Source organism: Oncorhynchus mykiss, chromosome 16, assembly GCF_013265735.2.
Source record: "Oncorhynchus mykiss isolate Arlee chromosome 16, USDA_OmykA_1.1, whole genome shotgun sequence".
NCBI lineage: Eukaryota > Metazoa > Chordata > Actinopteri > Salmoniformes > Salmonidae > Oncorhynchus > Oncorhynchus mykiss.
In genome coordinates, this window is record NC_048580.1 from 46,317,757 (window position 1) to 46,337,701 (window position 19,945).

The 19,945-nt window shown below is 43.9% G+C and overlaps 2 protein-coding genes across 5 annotated transcripts; both read right to left on the reverse strand.

Annotated features, from left to right (window-relative positions):
- Window positions 1-87: 87 nt before the first annotated feature.
- LOC110492744 (WD repeat-containing protein on Y chromosome) lies at window positions 88-12,870 on the reverse strand. Its single transcript, XM_036945814.1, has 28 exons — window positions 11,573-12,870; window positions 11,415-11,454; window positions 11,017-11,170; window positions 9,521-9,639; window positions 9,289-9,392; window positions 8,991-9,192; window positions 7,098-7,203; window positions 6,864-6,948; window positions 6,605-6,720; window positions 6,449-6,519; window positions 6,217-6,347; window positions 5,699-5,766; window positions 4,906-5,054; window positions 4,653-4,790; window positions 4,428-4,538; window positions 4,091-4,318; window positions 3,899-3,969; window positions 3,526-3,730; window positions 3,276-3,455; window positions 3,091-3,174; window positions 2,650-2,802; window positions 2,303-2,518; window positions 1,917-2,069; window positions 1,539-1,707; window positions 1,227-1,359; window positions 738-912; window positions 508-606; window positions 88-341 (listed from the first exon to the last, which is right to left on the reverse strand). Exons 1-28 carry the CDS (start codon window positions 11,587-11,589, stop codon window positions 159-161), a joined length of 3,660 nt encoding a protein of 1,219 aa, XP_036801709.1. The 5' UTR covers window positions 11,590-12,870; the 3' UTR covers window positions 88-158.
- Window positions 12,871-13,097: 227 nt separating this feature from the next.
- Window positions 13,098-19,731, reverse strand: LOC110492745 (microtubule-associated protein RP/EB family member 1). 4 transcript variants are annotated; one of them, XM_021567207.2, is made up of 8 exons: window positions 19,573-19,731; window positions 18,975-19,102; window positions 16,978-17,123; window positions 16,673-16,865; window positions 16,429-16,476; window positions 14,376-14,488; window positions 14,025-14,177; window positions 13,098-13,864 (listed from the first exon to the last, which is right to left on the reverse strand). In XM_021567207.2, exons 2-8 carry the CDS (start codon window positions 19,093-19,095, stop codon window positions 13,814-13,816), a joined length of 825 nt encoding a protein of 274 aa, XP_021422882.1. In that variant the 5' UTR covers window positions 19,096-19,102; window positions 19,573-19,731; the 3' UTR covers window positions 13,098-13,813. The 4 variants fall into 4 exon arrangements, 3 of the variants coding, with proteins under 3 accessions (XP_021422882.1, XP_021422883.1, XP_021422884.1); XM_021567208.2 differs by having other exon boundaries at window positions 18,975-19,098; window positions 19,573-19,724; XR_005036385.1 differs by lacking the exon at window positions 19,573-19,731 and having other exon boundaries at window positions 16,429-16,471; window positions 18,975-19,098.
- Window positions 19,732-19,945: the final 214 nt, after the last annotated feature.

Consider the following 19,945-nt stretch of genomic DNA (forward strand, 5'->3'; position numbering starts at 1 on the left):
CACATATGACAAAAAGCGTTACACGTTTCCTGTATTACTGTCTCGACCTGATCCGTCTAAAACAACCACACCAAACACATAAAATAGTGCCTTGCCAGACTCATTTTTATTTCTGAATGTAATCAGCGAGGGTCATATTAGCACCTGGGAGTTGCTGGTCACGGAGGAGCAGCCAGGTAGCGTGTGTGTGAGTGGGGCCGGCGCTTAGTGCTCCTCTTCTGCTTGGCGGCAGTGTCTGTGCCCTCATTTAACCTGTGTTGATGGTCCTTCAGAAGCTCTGGGACAGGGGGCAGGGTGACGGGCCGCAGAACGCTGTAGGGCAAGGCCTTATACACCCTCAACTACAGAGAAACAAACAAAATAAACGGGCACATCATTATCCCTTTTGACTTCGAACAACAGAGATGGTGCCTTATACTCTCTCAAAAATGACAGAGAATTACACATCTAAGGCCAGGAAACGGTCCCATAGAGTTAGTTGTAGGCTCTTTAAGGTATGAGTCTTACCTGCTCTTGACTGCTGAAGGTTGTCTGGAGGTCAGGGGTACAGGACGGAAGGTGATGTCTCACTTTCTGTTTGTATGCTCGTCCTAAAATGCTGCTGGTCTGAGGGAAGGACAGTTGAAGCAACACTCGATCGTTAGGCACAGTAACCACACAGGTGTGTTGCAGTCAGTCCTTTACTTTAATCTGATGTGCGTAGGCTACTGTGAGTGTGGATGGCATCTGTAACTCACCTGCCTTCCCTTCTCCTGCCACAGTCTCCATGTGTTCTCAATCTGCTCGTCGGTGTACTTGACGATCCTTGGGTCGGTAGGAACCAGTTCCCTCAGCTGCGTTGTGACCCCACCAAACTTTGTCGACTGCTGACTCTTCTGTGCAGTCAGGCCCTCCAGGATGCGTTTGGCACAGCTAAGAAGGCATAGGAGGACATCAAAGAGATGCAGACAGATGACATGACCGGACAAACATCAGACTCAGTAATAGTGCATGGATAGGTACAGTGCATGGATAGGTACAGTGCATGGATGGGTACCGTGCATGGATGGGTACCGTGCATGGATGGGTACAGTGCATGGATGGGTACAGTGCATGGATGGGTACAGTGCATGGATGGGTACAGTGCATGACTAGCATGTTTTTGTGTGTGGAAAGTCCCTTTCATCAGCCATATAGTTCACATTATGGAGACAGATGGGCTTGCGCATTTGGACTTTTCCCCTCACCTCCAGTGCGGGTACTTCCCCTCATTAAGGACTTTAAGTGTCTGACATGACCCCATCCTCTTCAGGTCCACTGGGAGCTCTGTGTGGAGGGCCTTGGGATCGCCCACCCGCCACAGGCCCTGCCCAAATGTACCTGAGATGTAGCGACAGACCGGGTACTAGTTGTCAGTATTAGTAGACATACAATAGTTGGAACGTACCAACACTGCCCCCTTGTGGCCGATGATAAAACATATTACATAGAACCATAAGACGTTCTCAAACTAATGACACCATACACGTAACTCCAGTGGTGGTAGTGGTGGTGCTTACCGATGTATCTGCCAGCGGTGGTCCACAGACGTACGTTACAGTCCAGGCTGGCTGTGACGATGAGGCGGAAACGCTCCACATACTCAAGATGAACGATCCCTTTCAGGTGGCAGCGCCAGGAACTCAGGGGCCTAGGGGGGATCAGGGACACACTCCATCCCTGCAAAATCTGGTCAGAGAGGGATAATATAAATGAGTGGGAAATCTATTTATGACAGAGTCTGTTCCGTCTACGGAAGGTGACATCATCAATGACCACTAGCTAGTTTCACATCTGTTACACATTCATCCTAACCTGCCCTCCTCCCTAAAGCTCTGTAATTTGAACAAATATTTTGGTGTGTCATTATGTTCTGTGTGCTACTGCTGTTGAGTTACCTCTTTGTCCTGCTCCACCACCAGCCTCCGTGGTCCCTCCACTTTGCAGTAGGGAGGTATGAGTTGAGGCAACCTCAGAGAGTCCTCATTGGATGATTCCTCCTCAGCCCCCCCACCCCTCATACGGTAACAGTACTTCTCAATGTCCCACAGCTGCGGAAAAGGAAATACAGGTGTAGAGGGATGACGTGAACAAAGAAAAACAGAGAGAAAAGAAAAGAAAGATACTTTCAGTCCATAGTCGATTTGTAAAACATCCTGCCAATGTCTCCACCCTGATCACTTCTCACCACTGTCCCCTTCACTCAAAGACATCAGTTGGTCTAGCCAACATAGATAAACAACACATGGACATATTCTATGGTCTCCAAACCCTCCAGTACTACCGTGATGTATCCGTTGCTGTCTCCAGTGAGCAGTATCTGGTCCTGTCTGTCAGTGAACATGGCACAGATGACTGGCCCCTTGTTATGCACGGCACGGAATTTCCCCAGCAGCCCTCCGTTACGGCCGATAGACCAGGCGTAGATGTAGCCGTCTGCTGAGCTGGTCAGGAGGATGGCCGTGTCAGGGCTACGCTCACGGGTGGCCAGAAACAACACCTGCTCGTCAGAAAGAGAAATAGGGAGAGAAAGAGAGGGAGAGACAGTCATTGACATCCTCTGTCGGTAATCAAGGTGAACAATATTAAACCGTCAGATAGGTTACAGTGTACATGTCAGTCAGCCAGTACTTTCTCCACTGCAAACCGAGGCTTCTCCAGCTCGTCTAGGTTGATGGTTTTGCTCTTGCGTCTGGGCAGCAGTGTCGTCCGCCTACCCATGGAGACTGTGACCGGCTGGGGCAGTAAAGCAGAGACTGGAGCCGAGATGCTACCCCTCCGGCCCTGTGGGATGCATAGAAACATGCACACACACATCAATACATGGAAACCACAGAAGACTGCAGAGGGGAGAACGGCTCATAATAATGGCTGGAACGGAATAAATGGAACGACATCAAACACATGGAAATTATGTGTTTGAAGTATTTGATACCATTCAACCCATTCCGCTCCAGCCATTACCACGAGCCCGTCCTCCCAAATGAAGGTGCCAACATCCTCCTGTAATGGAAACCCCTTACACAACGGTCAACATACAAAAAGAGATGAAGCATTGAAACATTATTTTACATGCCGCATGTTGGCGCGAGGCCCCTGAATCACAGGATCAGGAGGGGGCTCTGGAATACTGCAACGCCGGGCTTGATTGATTTGCTGAGGGACACAAACACACACACCTCTACATCAGTACCCACACACTCACACATGCGTATTAGAGTCAGTGTACACACACACACACACACACACACGTGTACCTGTATGACGTTGGTGTGGGCAGGGTTGGCACAGCTGGGACGACGAGCCTGAGGGTTGAGAGTCTGGCTCACGGTCTCAAGAAATTCCACCATAGAGCGGAGCCACACATCGTCCTCATCCTCTTTCCCCAAACCGTCTGGACTCATAACAGTCACCACCTGGCCTGGTTTCTCTATCACCTGATTAGAAACTCAACATGAACATCAACAGAGAAACAAAATGTCAGCGCTCCATTGTGTCTCGCCTCACCCGTATGGGTAAGAGGGGCAGTGGGCTCTCGCTAGCGTTGAAACGGCAGAAGGCTTGCCCTGAATCTATGTTCCAGACAATGACATCACCGCTGTAGGAGGCAGTCACCAGCATCTTGCTGCCGTGGGCGTGCATGGAATAGATGTCGTCTGAGTGGTACTGGTTCCACACGCGGTGCTCCATCTTATCCTCCTCCTTATTGTCCCTGACACACGGACGGACGGACAGATGGGAAGAAGTAAACATACAGACACAAACGATACAAATAATACAGATACAACATACAAAAGCCACACAAGTTGACCAATTGCCAGCCAAAAAAGTGCTTAAAAGTTGCATACAGTCCAAAGATGTAAAAACATGAAGCACTCACAGATACCACATGACCCGTTTGCTCCAGCCTGAAACATAAATCCTCTCGTTGATGTACAGAATCCCTGTAACCTGCCAACAAGTCATTTCAGTAAGTATTGTTTCTGTAGTCGAACGGCATTGCTTGGTGGTAAGAAAGACAAGTCTGGTCTGTCACTTAGGGACCAGTGCCCTGCAGGATACAACGTAGTACCTCATTGCTGTCCACCAGGGGCAGTTCAGAAAGGAGAGCCCCGTTGTTGAAGTTCCAGAGACGCAGGGTGCCGTCTTTAGACCCGGTGATGAGGCGGCGTTTGGGCCCGTCGAATGTCATGGCAGTGACTTCAACTGGTCGCTCAGGGGTCGTTTGGAACTGCATTACCTTCTCCCCCGTCAGGATGTCCCACACACTGACCACGCCCGCATGGCACCCACTTACCACCTGGGCACAGAGCAGTGGAGAGAAGGTGGGTTTACCTAGCTTCAATAGGTTGTATGATCATCCCTTAGTTGACCTTTACCTCACTCCCAAGTATTGAACCATCACCAACCTGTTTGAAGTTGGAGTTGTAGAGAGCAGCACAGAGTGGCTGTTCATGTGATGTTGTAGCTGTGGGTACAGAGCAGTTTGCATCCTCCATAGACCCTCGAAGAACTCCAATCTGCCCGGCGAAACATAAACATGAGGAAATAAATACACAGCAATACCAAAGAACCTTGTACAACCAATAGTGTGTGTATGAGTGCACATGTTAAAGGCAATAACGAACACACACTAGGTACGTAGCCATCACCATGGTGTTACTGGTGTGGTTATAGTAGGTGCTGGTGATGGGGAAGCAGCCCATGTTGACGTTCCTGGATTGGATGTTCTGGAGGCAGACACTGTCCTGCAGGTCCCACACCCGCACATTCTGGAACAGAAAGAAACGACCCTTACCTGTTTTGTGGTCTAAATGAGCATTACAAATCTGAGTAGTCAACGGGTGACATTGAGTGTCCCTGTAGTGATAATGCTGGACATCTGACCTTGTCTTTGGAGACACTGATGATCTTGTTGTCTCTGCCGTTGACAGCGATGTGAGTGATGATGGTGCAGTGACCTTTCATCTGTGATGTGGCCTGATTGGTCACATAGGGGTTCCAGACCCTCACAACCCGATCGAAGCATCCAGTCACTGGAACATTGGAAAACAAGCGCGGACAAACACACATCATGGGATATTGCACCAAAATAATAATATCCAGATTGACAGCTACAGAAAGATCAGCAAAGAATACTGTATAAAATAAGTAATGTAAATACTGAGCTATATTGCATGAAAAAAATGTAATGAGATTGGAGAACACATTGGGAGCGATCTTAGACCATTGTTCCATACAGAATCTTTCCAGATCCTTGATATCCTTCGTCTGCGCTTATAGGCTGTCCTCTTCCATTCACACCACAGGTTTTCAATGGGGTTCAAGTCAATGGCCATCGCAAAATGTAGATTTTTGCAGTCAATTAACCATTTCTTTGTGGATTTTGATGTGTGCTTGGGGTTACTGGGAGTGTCAGCCTCCTAAAGTTCCTGATGCTGTTGACCTTAACAAGGGCCCCAGGACCAGTGGAATCAAAACATGCTTTCGATTTTAATATAAAATAATATAATTTTAAAATGTTTGGAGCATGCAATATAGAGAAGCATTTATTATTTATTTTATACAGTATTTGTTGCTAATCTTTATCAAGGGTGGCAATAATTTTGTAACTGACTTTATATGTAATTGGTTTAGACATCATAAACAGCACTGTATGGGGTATTACTTCTACACATACCCAGAACGTTGAGCTCAGGTGAGTAGTCAAAACACAGAATTCCCTTCTGCATGTGAAAGTTTGCAGTTCTGAGAAAGAAAAACAAGAGAATTATATTCATCCGTGAAATGAACATTAGAAATGAGAGATTTGAGGGCATTTTAAAGAGGCACTCCAGCCTCTTCTTTACCTCATTTAGCACCTGTCTTACTGAACAAAAGGCACATCTTAATAGGTGCTAGGTATGACATTACATGGCACAAGATGTTCCCACAACCAAGGAGGGAGGCCGATGACATCGCATCAGACCAACTCCTTCTAGGGCCTAATCTTTGAAGTTTGTGTTTGTGTCAACAAAAAAAACTACTTTGCTCAAAACATATTTTGTTAACTTTAAGTGTGTGTATATTACTGTACTTATACGTGGGATATTGCTTTTCAACACGAAAAGTTCAAATATAGCTGCAGTGCGTCTTTAAACAGTCCTGTAAAACACACTAAAAAAATAAAGATGTGGAAAACGTGAAAGGGGGCCGTACTGAATTTTACACTTGCGTGAGTGGGGCAGCGTGGTCAGGATCATGGAAGTTTGGTCTGCCGCACAGCAGGTGGCGATGGCATTCAACTCTGGGATGTAGCGGATCTGGTGGATCCAGTCATTGTGGCTGGGCTGGAACATAAAAAAAAGGGGAAGATATGAAACAGAGAACTAACTAAAGAGGGGAAGAAAGAGTGTGAACAGGAAAAACAAAAGTTACATAGGCTACTTACGACTCGAAAGCAGAGAAATGAGCTGGAGGTGTTTTTGAGCAGGGCTGACACGGGGATGCGATAGTTTGTTCCTGAAAAAGAGGCAAAGAAGTGAGTTTGGTCTTCGGCATGAACATGTGTATCTACCATCTTCACCTGCATGTTTTCACCCAGTACCTGTCTTGAAGGCAGCACTGTTGAACAGGCCATTATGGACCACATCAGAGGAGACAAAGATGTATATGGTGCCACTGGCATCCCCAATGGAGTACACTCCTCTCTTACCATCTGTCCTGGAAGGAAGCAGAGAGAAAAAGGTTATTCTCATAAAAAGGTCTGCAAAAGTCATTATGTTCCTTTAAACAGAAGTAATAATCAATAATAATAGTAGTGCACTAGGAAATAGGGTGCCATTTGGAATACACACAAAGCCTACCAGTAGTCCATCACCTCCACGTTGGCCTCCAGCTCCGACAGGGAGAACACTATGTCACACTTACTGGCACTGATGTCATAGAATTCTGGTGAGAGAAAAACAAACACACTGTACAAACACTTCAACAAACATACAGTAGCTATAAATCAGTAGCTATTGCATTGTACAACATCACTGCATAACAAGATGTTTTCATGTTTACAAATGTTTGTACAGAGATTCCCACAGACACACCTACGTCTCGCCCTGTGGAGGAGATGGAGAGCTGGTTGATGTTGCTCAGGCAGGCCATGTCTGTCACCCAGACGGGCTGGGCCACTGTGTGCTGCATCTGACTTATCTAGAGCAGAGAAAAACATGCAACGAATGTTTCACAGATAAAGAGTAGAACATCCCACAAGCACGACATGAAGCATACTTGCTGTCCACAAGCACGACATGAAGCATACCTGCTGTCCACAAGCACAACATGAAGCATAGCTGCTGTCCACAAGCATGACATGAAGCATACCTGCTGTCCACAAGTACGACATGAGGCATACCTGCTGTCCACAAGCACGACATGAGGCATACCTGCTGTCTACAAGCACGACATGAAGCATACCTACTGGTCCACAAGCACGACATGAAGCATACCTGCTGTCCACAAGCACGACATGAAGCATACCTGCTGTCCACAAGCACAACATGAAGCATAGCTGCTGTCCACAAGCATGACATGAAGCATACCTGCTGTCCACAAGTACGACATGAGGCATACCTGCTGTCCACAAGCACGACATGAGGCATACCTGCTGTCTACAAGCACGACATGAAGCATACCTGCTGTCTACAAGCACGACATGAAGCATACCTGCTGTCCACAAGCACGACATGAAGCTTACCTGCTGGTCCACAAGCACGACATGAAGCATACCTGCTGTCCACAAGCATGACATGAAGCATACCTACTGTCCACAAGCACGACATAAAGCATACCTATTGGTCCACAAGCATGACATGAAGCATACCTGCTGTCCACAAGCACGACATAAAGCATACCTATTGGTCCACAAGCATGACATGAAGCATACCTGCTGTCCACAAGCACGACATAAAGCATACCTATTGGTCCACAAGCATGACATGAAGCATACCTACTGGTCCACAAGCATGACATGAAGCATACCTGCTGTCTACAAGCACGACATGAAGCATACCTGCTGTCCACAAGCACGACATGAAGCATACCTGCTGTCCACAAGCACGACATGAAGCTTACCTGCTGGTCCACAAGCACGACATGAAGCATACCTGCTGTCCACAAGCATGACATGAAGCATACCTACTGTCCACAAGCACGACATAAAGCATACCTATTGGTCCACAAGCATGACATGAAGCATACCTACTGGTCCACAAGCACGACATAAAGCATACCTATTGGTCCACAAGCATGACATGAAGCATACCTGCTGTCCACAAGCATGACATGAAGCATACCTGCTGTCCACAAGCATGACATGAAGCATACCTACTGGTCCACAAGCATGACATGAAGCATACCTACTGGTCCACAAGCATGACATGAAGCGTACCTACAGGTCCACAAGTATGACATGAAGCATACCTGCTGTCCACAAGCATGACATGAAGCATACCTGCTGTCCACAAGCATGACATGAAGCATACCTGCTGTCCACAAGTATGACATGAAGCATACCTACTGGTCCACAAGTACGACATGAAGCATACCTGCTGGTCCACAAGTATGACATGAAGCATACCTGCTGGTCCACAAGTATGACATGAAGCATACCTACTGGTCCACAAGCATGACATGAAGCATACCTGCTGGTCCACAAGTATGACATGAAGCATACCTGCTGGTCCACAAGTATGACATGAAGCATACCTACTGGTCCACAAGCATGACATGAAGCATACCTGCTGGTGGGATGTTCTATTACATAGTTTCACAACTGTCTTTTTTCCATCTATGTCAACATCATGTATTACTTCAGAGTTTTCACATCATATCAAACATTATTGTCTGGGGAAAACATATGAATTGCTATTCAATTCAATTGTAATAGATGAATTGATTGATTATTTGTGATATAATGCTTGAACATGGCTGATACGCACATTGACAGTGCGCAGCAGCTTGAACCTCTCGCTCCAGTAGTTGAGAACGCCATCACGGCTGATTGACAGGTAGCGTCCACTGTGGGCGCGGCCCTTAGAACCCCCCGAGGCCCTGCCATGCTCCCCAGAGTCTGTCTTTTTCTCCCCGGCTGGAGGCTGGAATGGGTAGAACTGGAGCCGGACAATGGTCTCACAGTGTGCACTACACAGGCAGAGACACAGAAAGATTAAAGGATGCATACACTGCACATATACTACTTAGGAACCTGTAGAACATAGCCAATGAAATACCACTTACACAGGCACAATCTTGAGTGGTTTGGGAAAGTAGATTGGCCTGTTTTGCTGCTGCAAAGAGTCTTTCTCTCTGTACTCTAAAAGCATGTAGTTCAGATATTCAACCTGAAACCACACAAAGTTGTTGTTTGTAAGAGTAAGAATTTAAATGTGTTTACGTGTTTGTCACACACCAGAGTTGGTCAACTGACGACAAAACAGCACTCCTGTTCATTGTCGTTTTGCTCTCTCACCCAGTCCATTCTGCCGTCACAGTTGGTGTCCACCTTCATAAAGATAATGTCCACATCCTCGTCATCCACATCGCCCATGATCTTCTTCATCGCATCTCGGAACTGAGCCATATCCAACCCTGACAGAGAGAATGGCACATTGTTTAAGAAAATGTGTCCCTTTTGGATAGTGTAACTTGATGATGTTTTATTTTATTATTCACATTCTGTGATAAAGAACACATGTTCAACCAATTAAAACCCAATTTCCCACCCCAAAATCACTATAGTAAGTGCCTATTATGTGCCAAATAAAGTAACAGGGTTGACCTCAACAGGGTTGACGATTTCATCTTAAATCAGCTATAAATCACCTTGTTACAGGAGGAATGGAAGCTTGTCGTGTGCAACAGGGACAGGCAATTGAATGCAAGCTTCACAAAAAAAGTTGAAATTGTTAAAATATTTCTAGCCTGTATGTATGGCAGGGATGGGCAACTTAGATTGGGGTGGGGTCCACAAAAAATCATGAGGGGCCACAGTGGCTCGCGGGTCTGCGTACCCACATCCATACCCACACATGCAGTCAGAGCTGGCACTAGCCTATTCAGGGCCCTTAGCAACATTTTGTTAGGGAGCCACCCCCCCCCACCTTGCAAGAGCAAAACATGTTTAGTTTTGAAGTACATTTCATGCAATTCTACACATTTTGCCATGGGGCATAGAGAAAATGTTGTTTTACAGTAAGCTTGCTGCAATCTAAACATTTTTCCATGGGGTGGAGAAAAGATTTTGCAATTCTATGACTAATTTCCTGCGATTCCACACATTTTGCCATAGGGTGGAGAGTCAGGTTTGCAGTTTTTTAATGGGGATAGAACCAGCTCACCTGCTTTTATCACTGTGATTTTACCGTTAGATGTTCAATGTTTCTTTTGGAAAAAAATATTTAAAAAGGAATAGTTTCACCATGCTCAAACAAGAGTTCAGTTCACGTAACGGGATCAACCTTAAATTGAGGGACGGGGTTGTTTTTGTTATTTTCCCTCATAATGAATCACTACGAAATATATCACAAAAAAATAAATAATCATCTGCAGAAATGACTTTGTCAAAGAAACAAAATAACGAGGGCTTTACAATGATGGTGAAAACTTGGGGGAATTTTTGGGGTTAAAAGTCACGGAGGGTGCATAGAGGAAGTAGCCAAAATACAGAATTTTCAAGTTTTAATGTCACATGCACAACAAGTACAGTAAAATACCTTATTTGCAAGCTCTAAACCCAACAATACAGAATTTTGGCACTTTAGCTTTTAAACTTAAAATATCAAATGGGACTAACTTCATGGAACGACCCGTGTGTGTTTGTATGACAACACTAAGTAGAAATGTGCAGCTGGTTGGTGAAACTGGCAGGGATCCACTAGGGGCTAAAAATGATACTGGGTTGGGCTAAAAATGATACTGTGGTATACTATTAGTTATGGGGAGGTGTTATGTGTTCGGGTCACTCACCCCCCCCTCCATCCGTGTCAGCCTCTCTGAACATGCGTTCAATGCGGCGAAGGTGCTGTTCGTTGATCTGATTCTCCACTCCCCCCTCAGCTGGCATGTCCTCCTCCGCGGTGTCACTGCTCTTCCCTGAACGCTCCGCCTCCCCTGAAATACCCTGCGGAGGGAGGATATGGAGCACCTCAGTCATACTTAACTCCACATTTGATATTAAAACCAACGTGAACCATCTCTCACTTGAAAATGTCTTAGGAGGGCAAGATTCATTAAAAACTGCATAGAAAATGTGGGTGACAAGGCAGCAAAAACCCAGGCAATTTGAATGGAAATGTCTGTGTAAATAAAACAGAGCACTTTGGAGGAGCATAACAGTGTGCAGATGCATTTTGTTCTGGATTTACCGGAGCTGTGGTGTGTTTCTGCTTGTCATCGGAGGTGGAACTGTGATAACACGGGCAATGGATACAATGAACACCCAGCAATTCAAAATGTGATTTTGTGATCATACACATTTAAAGTCCCAATGTGAACTAGCTTTATATTGATATTACTGTCTGACCTTGTAAGGCTGGCCATCTTCACAGTTCCTCTGTGACAGTCCACAAGCTCACACTGGTCATGGCTTTCCACCTTTAACACAGGCACAAATGCTCACAGAAGAACAATGCTCTTTTGGTGATGTCACAATGTGAGAGAGATGGTCCTAACATAAATCATTGATAACTATGGAGATCAAACTTAACCAGATTCTGACCAGATTTCCAAGCTTTTTTTCTGTTGATAAAAAAAGACCTTGCACTCTTGATGACAGAAAGATGACACTAGGGAGACAGAAGGGGAGACAGAGTCCTGCCTATTTGACACAATCGTTACCTGAAAAGATTATGACCAGTTATCCAAATCTGTTTTGCATCTTGACAGACACAGAGAAGCTTATGGATGAAGAGATCAATAGAATGCAGGATAACATGTCCAACGACATGTTGTAGACAAACAACCTCTGCAGTTACCCAAGGCCCGGTGGGCCTCATTCACCTGCAGGAGAAGCTTTGTGCCTGTAAAAGACTAGCCCGATTATAACTTATATAGGCAGATTAGTGGGGCCAAGTCACTGGAAGCAGAAACCGGATGCCAGATCAACATGCAAGGATGGGGGTCAGTGAGAGACAGAGGAAAACCCCACATGGAAGATCTAGACGAGGACCTGTATATTCTGATCAGAGAAAATGACACAGCCCAGCTCAGAATGAGGAGAGCAGTCATCAGGAAGCCCCTGGTGCCAACAGCGTAGGGAGAGGGCAACATGAAGACGCAGATGGAGCTGGCTCAACGGGACATACAGAATCAAGACACTCACAGTGGTACCCACAAGGCAGGTGCTCCCTATTGCGAACCCCCAGGGTGCAGGCAGGGAGCCCGATCAGGAACAGCACCCAGCCCACACAAAGGGCTGCCATGTTGCCGACCGGTGGCAGAATTGACACCACCCAGTATGACAAGTACACCCTGTCACCCACGTCTATGGCGCAGTGGGTTTCTAGACATTTGTTTTTATTTATGGCCCTTTACTCTGGGCAGGTTTACATTTATGTCACTGTTCTGATTTGGGTTTACTGCAGGTGAATGAGGCCCACCGGGCCTTGGGTAACTGCAGTTAGAACCAACTGCCAATAGCAATGCAAATGTATGTCAGGACATTTTAACGAGCACATAAATATACACATTCTAATTCATTTTCAGTTAATAACATCACAGAAGTTAAAACAAGCTATTTCTTCAACCTATAAACACATCTAGTTTTTCCAATCAAACCTTAATTTTTTAAGAAAAGTGATGCCTGTAGAAGCCTTATATTGCTACTAAGTTCACAAGCAGACTTCCTACGAATAGAGCTCTCAGTTCCTCTACTAAGAGTGTATAGTTCTGCTCTAACTGTAGACTCGAAGGATGTATTTCTTCACTGTGTGGACTGGCAACCATACATCCTGTCTTTGGCTTACATGAGGAAGTAAATCAGAACATAGGTAAGTGGAGTGCAACTCTAGCCTACATACAATACACAAATGGCAGAATGAGTCTTATAATTTTGCTTTTAAGTAAGAAGTACAGTCTTTTTTTATTTAAGGTGCTCAATAAAAACACTTAATTTCATTGAAAAATCAAAAAAGTAATGTGATGAATACCTGCGGAGATAAAAAAAAAACTAAATACAAATGCTGATCGCCTAAACCACAAATGTTTAACTCTTAAGTATATAATGAATGTGTGTAAACATACCATAAAAATTACAATCATTTCAATTGGCAGAGTAAACATTCATATATATATTTAAGAATTACTCATATTTGCAAATATCATATCAAAATAATCTAGTACAGTACTGTTTAGGTCAATTGGAAATATATAAGGAATAAAAAGACAACCTGAACATATTTCAAAAGTAACAGGCCTAAATTGAAAGGCACAGAAAAGGCCAGAATAAGAACAAGGCAGAAAACCCCCAGAAAATAAGGACCCATTGGAATTTTATCCAGGGTTCTTCTTCTCTGGTGGCTGGATCAGCAGGGTCTCTGAAATGTATTTTATGGTCCAGAAAAAACAAAAAAACACTTGGTCCAATAAAGACTTGGACCAAGGTGGCAGGCAGTGTATAATCCAGAGACAACTTAATCCACAGTGTGAGTAAGTGCATGTTCATTAGACCCAAAGAGTGCGTATGAACGTTGCACATGCAAACTTGTGTGTGTGTGTATTGAAAAGCGTGTGATTAAGGTATGAACTGCAGTTGTGTCCATTTTCATCAGAACTCTTCTGGTTCTTCTCCTTCAGCATCAGGAATAACAAACCCCTCCTGTTCGCAGGAAACAAAATGTGCATTTCAATATTCAAATACAACGCTGCATTGGTTTCCTACTACAGATAATGGATCTGTTATGAAACATGTATAGAAATGCAGAAGACGGAGTCTCTCAGATGTGTCGGTCAGAGTATTCCTGTGAAGTTTCACTCACATCAGTGGCGTATAGAACATCCATAATCTTCTGCATCGTCGTATCTGCCTCGCCATCCACTTCTTGGCAGATGACCTCAATGGACCTCAGCTTTCCAAAATAAAAGTCTCTCTCTTTCTCCATGTCCTGGACAGTGGCCTTCAGGGAACTGACCTGAGGCGAGAGAATACATAAAAAGTGACAGGAGAACGACCGGGCGGGGCTGTCATGACTCATGTTACAACTAAACAAGCTTCAATTTCAATAAACTGTTGACCGAGCACACAAAAGCCATACAGGAGATTGAGGGGAAATCTCATTGCGTCTCATCACAACAACTCATTTTAGCAGTGACCCTCCGAAAGAACATACCTCCTGGGCTAGCTCCACCCTCTCCACGTCCTCTGCCCCTCCGGGCCTCCGCAAAGCACTCCCTGCTGACCTGGGCGGGGGTTTGGTTACTGCCGTTGTAGACCTCGTGGGAGCTGGATCCAACACAAATCACAAGTTGGCAAACTAGGACAGAATAATAACAGTGGACTGTGTCCATGCACTCAACCTTAGACACACAATTGCACATTTATACCCACTGACTCCAGTTCCTAGCCTATAGAATACTGGAATGGGGGGGGTCAGTCAACTTTATACAACGGGTGGGTCTAATCCTGATTGGTTAAAACCGCATTCCAGCTGGTGTCTATTCCACAAGTTACCACCGGCTAAATCTATGACCTTAAAATGCCTAGTTACTCTGTTCCATCTGACTGGACAATCCACTGTCTCATCATGACTTAAATGGTTTTCCAGTGCTGTGATAAGAGTAAAATAATGAATTTGAAGAATGCATTCACACTCTGTCTGTTAGCCAGACAGTTTTAGAGGAATGATTCCATACATTTTTCTAATTAACTGTCAATATGCCATTCAAACAAACAGTCAATGCACAACTAGAGCCCGTTAAAATCTGTTTCATTTGCCTGATTCCGTTTAGTTTTTTTTAACCAGGTTTCCATTTTTCCTAGTTTTAGCTCTCAACGTTGCTTTTTTAATAAACCATCCAATTTAGTTTTTCCTAAGTTAACAGCAATGCTTAAACCACATCAGGAGACCACTAAGACATATAGTGTAGTTGCCATTTAATTCAACTGTGCAACAGCCAGAGATCATTGTTTGGTTAGCAATGTTTCTGTAGCGCTCATGTGATTAGAGTTTGCTAAACAAATGGCCACTGGATTGGTGCAAATAATCATATTCTGCCAGGTAGGCATAGGCCACTTTGTAGTTAACAGTTAACCAATAAAATGTTTGGGGAAAGCCTTTCCATCTACCAGAACATGGTTGACATTACATTAGCATCATCGCTAACGGCTACACAAAGTGGTAGACAAATGGCAAAATACGAAATCACTAATGCATTTTATTCATGTCTTATGATAATCTTGGGCAAATTAATACATTTAGTTGATTTCCTACTAAGTTCAATAGATTTTGGAATATTGAATTCCGTTTTAATGTCTGGATTCTGTCCACTTTCTCCGCAACGTGGATTTAACTCTGATTTTATAGGACCCTCCCTACACAGCCATACACTGGTTGAAATCAGTTGATGATAGGACTTAGACATAGTTGGAAATGCAACAACTATTGATACTGTGTCACATACACTGAATAAAAATATAAAACGCAACACATCCCAGAAATGTTCCCAGAAATGTTCCATACACACAAAAAGCTTATTTCTCTCAAATGTTGTGTACAAATGTCTTTACATTTCTCTTTTGCCAAGATAATCCATCTACCTAACAGGTGTGGCATATCAAGAAGCAGATTAAACAGCATGATCATTACACAGTTGCACCCGGTGATGGAGATATCAAAAGGCCACTCTAAAATACACCACAGATGTCTCAAGTTGAAGGAAAGTGCAATTGGCATGCTGACTGCAGGATTGTCCACCAGAGCTGTTGCCAGAGAATTTAATGTTCATTTCAGTACCATAACCCACCTCCAATGTCATTTTAGAGAATTTAGCAGTATGTCCAATAGGACTCACAACCGCAGAGCACGCGTAACCAGGCCAGGACCACATCCGGATTTTTCACATGCGGGATCATCTGAGACCACTAACAGCTGATGATATATCACTCCTTTTATTTTCCTGCATAAGTATAATCAGGATTATGCCTCTACTGCCCGTCCTTCCAATTAGACTGGTTTGGATATCTCCCTGACCAACATGGCTGCCATTTTCAGCCCATTCTGGAACTTTGATGTTTATGACATAGCCTCTCTTAATTTAGTAGGGTATCTATGACCTAGCCTTACAACAACAAAAAAAAAGTTATTTCCACAGTGTGACCATGACTGTGAAAGCCCACCATAGGTGCCCATTGGAGATCCCCGTTCGACCATTAAACCACCTTACCGACTCTCGCCGCTGGTCTGATAAGAGGCGGGGAGCTGTGGAACTGTACTGAAATAGAGATGCATACAGTGTGCATTTAAGGGATCAAGCATCAAAGACGGGAACAATTTATGTTCCACCGGCTGACTGAGAGTAACTTGGATTAGACGCCCCCCCCTCCGTTGTTGCGTGTAGCTATATTTTCAATTAGGTATTTATGTTATATTCATCAACATGTTAGAAATTATACATTTTTCTTCCTCACCAGTGGTGGGCTTTCTTGGCTTGGATGCGACCTGCCCTGGGTTGGGCGTAGGAGCAGTGTCCTGGCCCTGGCGAGCACCGAGTGGGTCATACTCCTTTCCATCGTAGTTGGCATCAAATAATTTCTTGAACCACTGCACAAACTCAAAGTTGTCCTGGAACTTGCCTTTTATCAATTTATCCACAGGAATGATCTGGAAATTGTTTAAAACGTGTCAATCTCAATGGCAAAAATGGCAGTAATGTGATCTTTTAGGAATACTGCAATAGCTGAAAGTACACACTGAGACACTCGGAAACACTCACCTTGTCAACCCCAATCTTCTTAAAACTGGTCTGCAGAAGTTTGAAGTTGTGGAGGAACTCAGTCTCTAGTTTTGCCTGAAATTTTACCTTCTTCAAAGGGATGCATCCAGGGAAAAGCATGTCCATGAACTGACAGTAAGCGGCACCTGTGTGAATGTGATAAATCATTTATTAAATTACCAGCTAATCATGTCTCAACTTTTATAGGCTATAATCAGTGTAAAGTACTTAAGTAAAACTACTTTAAAGTACTACTTTAGTCAGTTTTGGGGGGTGCCGTCTGGTTTGCTTAATAAGGAATTTGAAATTATCCATACTTTTGATACATAAGTATATTTTAGCAATCACAATTGATACTTAATACCAAATAATTTATGACTTACTCAAGTAGTATTTTACTGGGTGACACTTATTGTAATCATTTTCTATTAAAGCATCTTTATTTTTACTCAAGTATAGAAATGGGGTACTTGTTCCTCTGCTCCTGACATTACCTCTTGCCTAAATGTCCTATGACAGCCAAAGCCACTTATCTGTGGGGAGCACAATTTCCATGTACGGGGAGTAGTTTCTAAGATGGCGGTAGATAAATATACTGTGCATTCGGAAAGTACTCAGACCCCTCGACTTTTTCCACATTTTCTTACATTACAGCCTTCTCAATCTACACACAATACCCCATTATTGGTCATGGAGGTGACCAAGAACCAGATGGTCACTGACAGAGCTCCAGTTCCTCTGTGGAGATGGGAGAACCTTCCAGAAGGACAACCATCTCTGCAGCACTCTACCAATCAGGCCTTTATGGTGGAGTAAAAGGCAAATGACAGCTCACTTGGAGTTTGCCAAAGGGCACCTAAAGGACTCTGAAACCAAGATTGAACTCTTTGGCCTGAATGCCAAGCATCACATCTGGAGGAAACCTGGACGAAGGTTCCCCTTCCGACTGGACAACGACCCTAAGCACACAGCCAAGACAACGCAGGAATGGCTTTGGGACAAGTCTCTGAATGTCCTTGAGGGGCCCAGCCAGAGCCCAGATTTGAACCCTATCTAACCTCACTGGAGAGACCTGAAAATAGCTGTGCAGCAACACACTCCATCCAACCTGACAGAACTTGAGAGAATCTGCAGAGAAGAATGGGATAAACTACCCAAATAAAGCTGTGCCAAGCTTGTAGTGGCACACCCAAGAACATGAAGCTTTAATCGCTGCTAAAGGTGCTTCAACAAAGTACTGAGTAATCGGTCTGAATTCTTGTGTAAATGTAATTTCATTTTTTAATATGAATTAGCAAAAATTTCTAAACACGTTTCTGCTTTGTCATTCTGGTTATTTTGATGAGATGTTAATACCTTTTAGAATAAGGCTGTAACATAAATTTTTTTGGAAAAGGTCAAGGGGTCTGAATACTTTCGAATGCATGGTATAGGACTACACATACAGGCTGATGGTGTTGTAGTTAGTTGCCGAGCGGGCTTGAATCTTCTGCACATAGCAAAAGTAGAACAGACTCATTATAGTTATGTTGTAATTGAGCATAGTCCAGACTCGTTATAGATATATGTAATAATTGATTGAGCAAAGGATGCATTGACAATACGATCTAAAAAAACAAACTTTTCCAACCTTTTCCTGGTGATACTTTCTTGGTTCTCGATTCTGATGCCACAGGTGTCTTATAAACGTTATTTTGCAGTTGCGGGTGGAACTTGCAATTTAATATTCAGAAAAATATTAAATGCACTTTCTGTATTGAGTCAGAAATTATATTTTTTCTTTATATTATTTTTTTGAGTTCCACCTGCAACTGGAAACAGGAGTTTAAAAGACAAGGTATGCATCTCCAAATAAACCGTTTGTCGAAAATAACGTTACCACGCTTTGAATGAACCATCGGAACGGCTATCACAGGCTAGTTAGCTATGCCGATGGACATATTTCTGGTTTGATCTAGATCAGCTAAATTAGCTAGCTAACGTGATTTCTTACTGACCTGAGCACAACTGCTCAATCTTGGCGTAGTTCATCTGTACAGACTCGTTGATCCAAGAAAGCATATCATGGCGACTAAGGTTGTCGCCGGTCACAGATGTGGAGTAAACGTTCACAGCCATCTTCTAGCTTGGTACATGAGAATAATATAAACGTTTTAGGGAAGAAGGGACAAACAAAGAAACATCTAGCTCATTTACATCTTAGTTAGCTAGCTAAGACACGCACGATCAATGTTCTTTATGGCTAGACAGCTACTAGTAGTTAGTCAACGTTTTAGCTAACGTTTGCTAACTTTACGCCCTATTAGCTAAATTGCCGTGTTAACCATCATAAACTTTGACGTAGTTGACAGTGATCGGTGCCAGCTAACGTTAGTCATATAATATTAGCATCACGTTATACAGAGTTGACCAGCTTAGCTAATATTGAGCTAATCCGGAACAGCTAACCTAACAATACGAGAGCTAGCTGTTAGCTATCAAACACACCTATCCTTCAACTACGACATCATCGCTAACACTAGATACACTATTCATTTTCGCTGGGTAGTTCTACTGTGCATTATCAATTTCCGTGAAACACGCTTTTGAACTTACATTTTCTTAGTCTTCCACTGGTTGAATCAAATTACAAAAAGGTTAAAACTTGTGGATACACCAAACTTTCTCGCCGTTCACCGGCGTTTTAATTCTTACGTGCCTTGTTCCTTCCTCTTGGCTCTTGTTGTACGGTTAGAAGGTAGCTGAACATTAACGTTGCTGCCACCTACAGGCTTGGAGTATACACAACAGGCTATGGCTCCCACTTCTTCTTCTTTACGGTTTTATGGCAGATTACACCTATTGGTCTATTGCCGCCACCTATTGTACGGTCTATTGAACCCCAAAATATCCCACTGAGGGGGAGGGGGAAACATCTCACTTCTTCAGTAACAGTTCAAATCACATCCCTAAACAGGCTTAGCTGCCT

Coding starts and splice junctions, on each gene's coding strand:
- LOC110492744 (XM_036945814.1), bottom strand. Junction 9,193..9,288: donor CCACTCAAGATTGTGCCTGT/GTAAGTGGTATT, acceptor CTGCCTGTGTAG/TGCACACTGTGAGACCATTG. Junction 1,708..1,916: donor TGGTGGAGCAGGACAAAGAG/GTAACTCAACAG, acceptor CTCTCTGACCAG/ATTTTGCAGGGATGGAGTGT.
- LOC110492745 (XM_021567207.2), bottom strand. CDS start 19,095: ATGGCTGTGAACGTTTACTCCACATCTGTGACCGGCGACAACCTTAGT. Junction 17,124..18,974: donor GATTGAGCAGTTGTGCTCAG/GTCAGTAAGAAA, acceptor ACATTCACACAG/GTGCCGCTTACTGTCAGTTC. Junction 14,489..16,428: donor CAGACCAGCGGCGAGAGTCG/GTAAGGTGGTTT, acceptor TGTTGGATCCAG/CTCCCACGAGGTCTACAACG.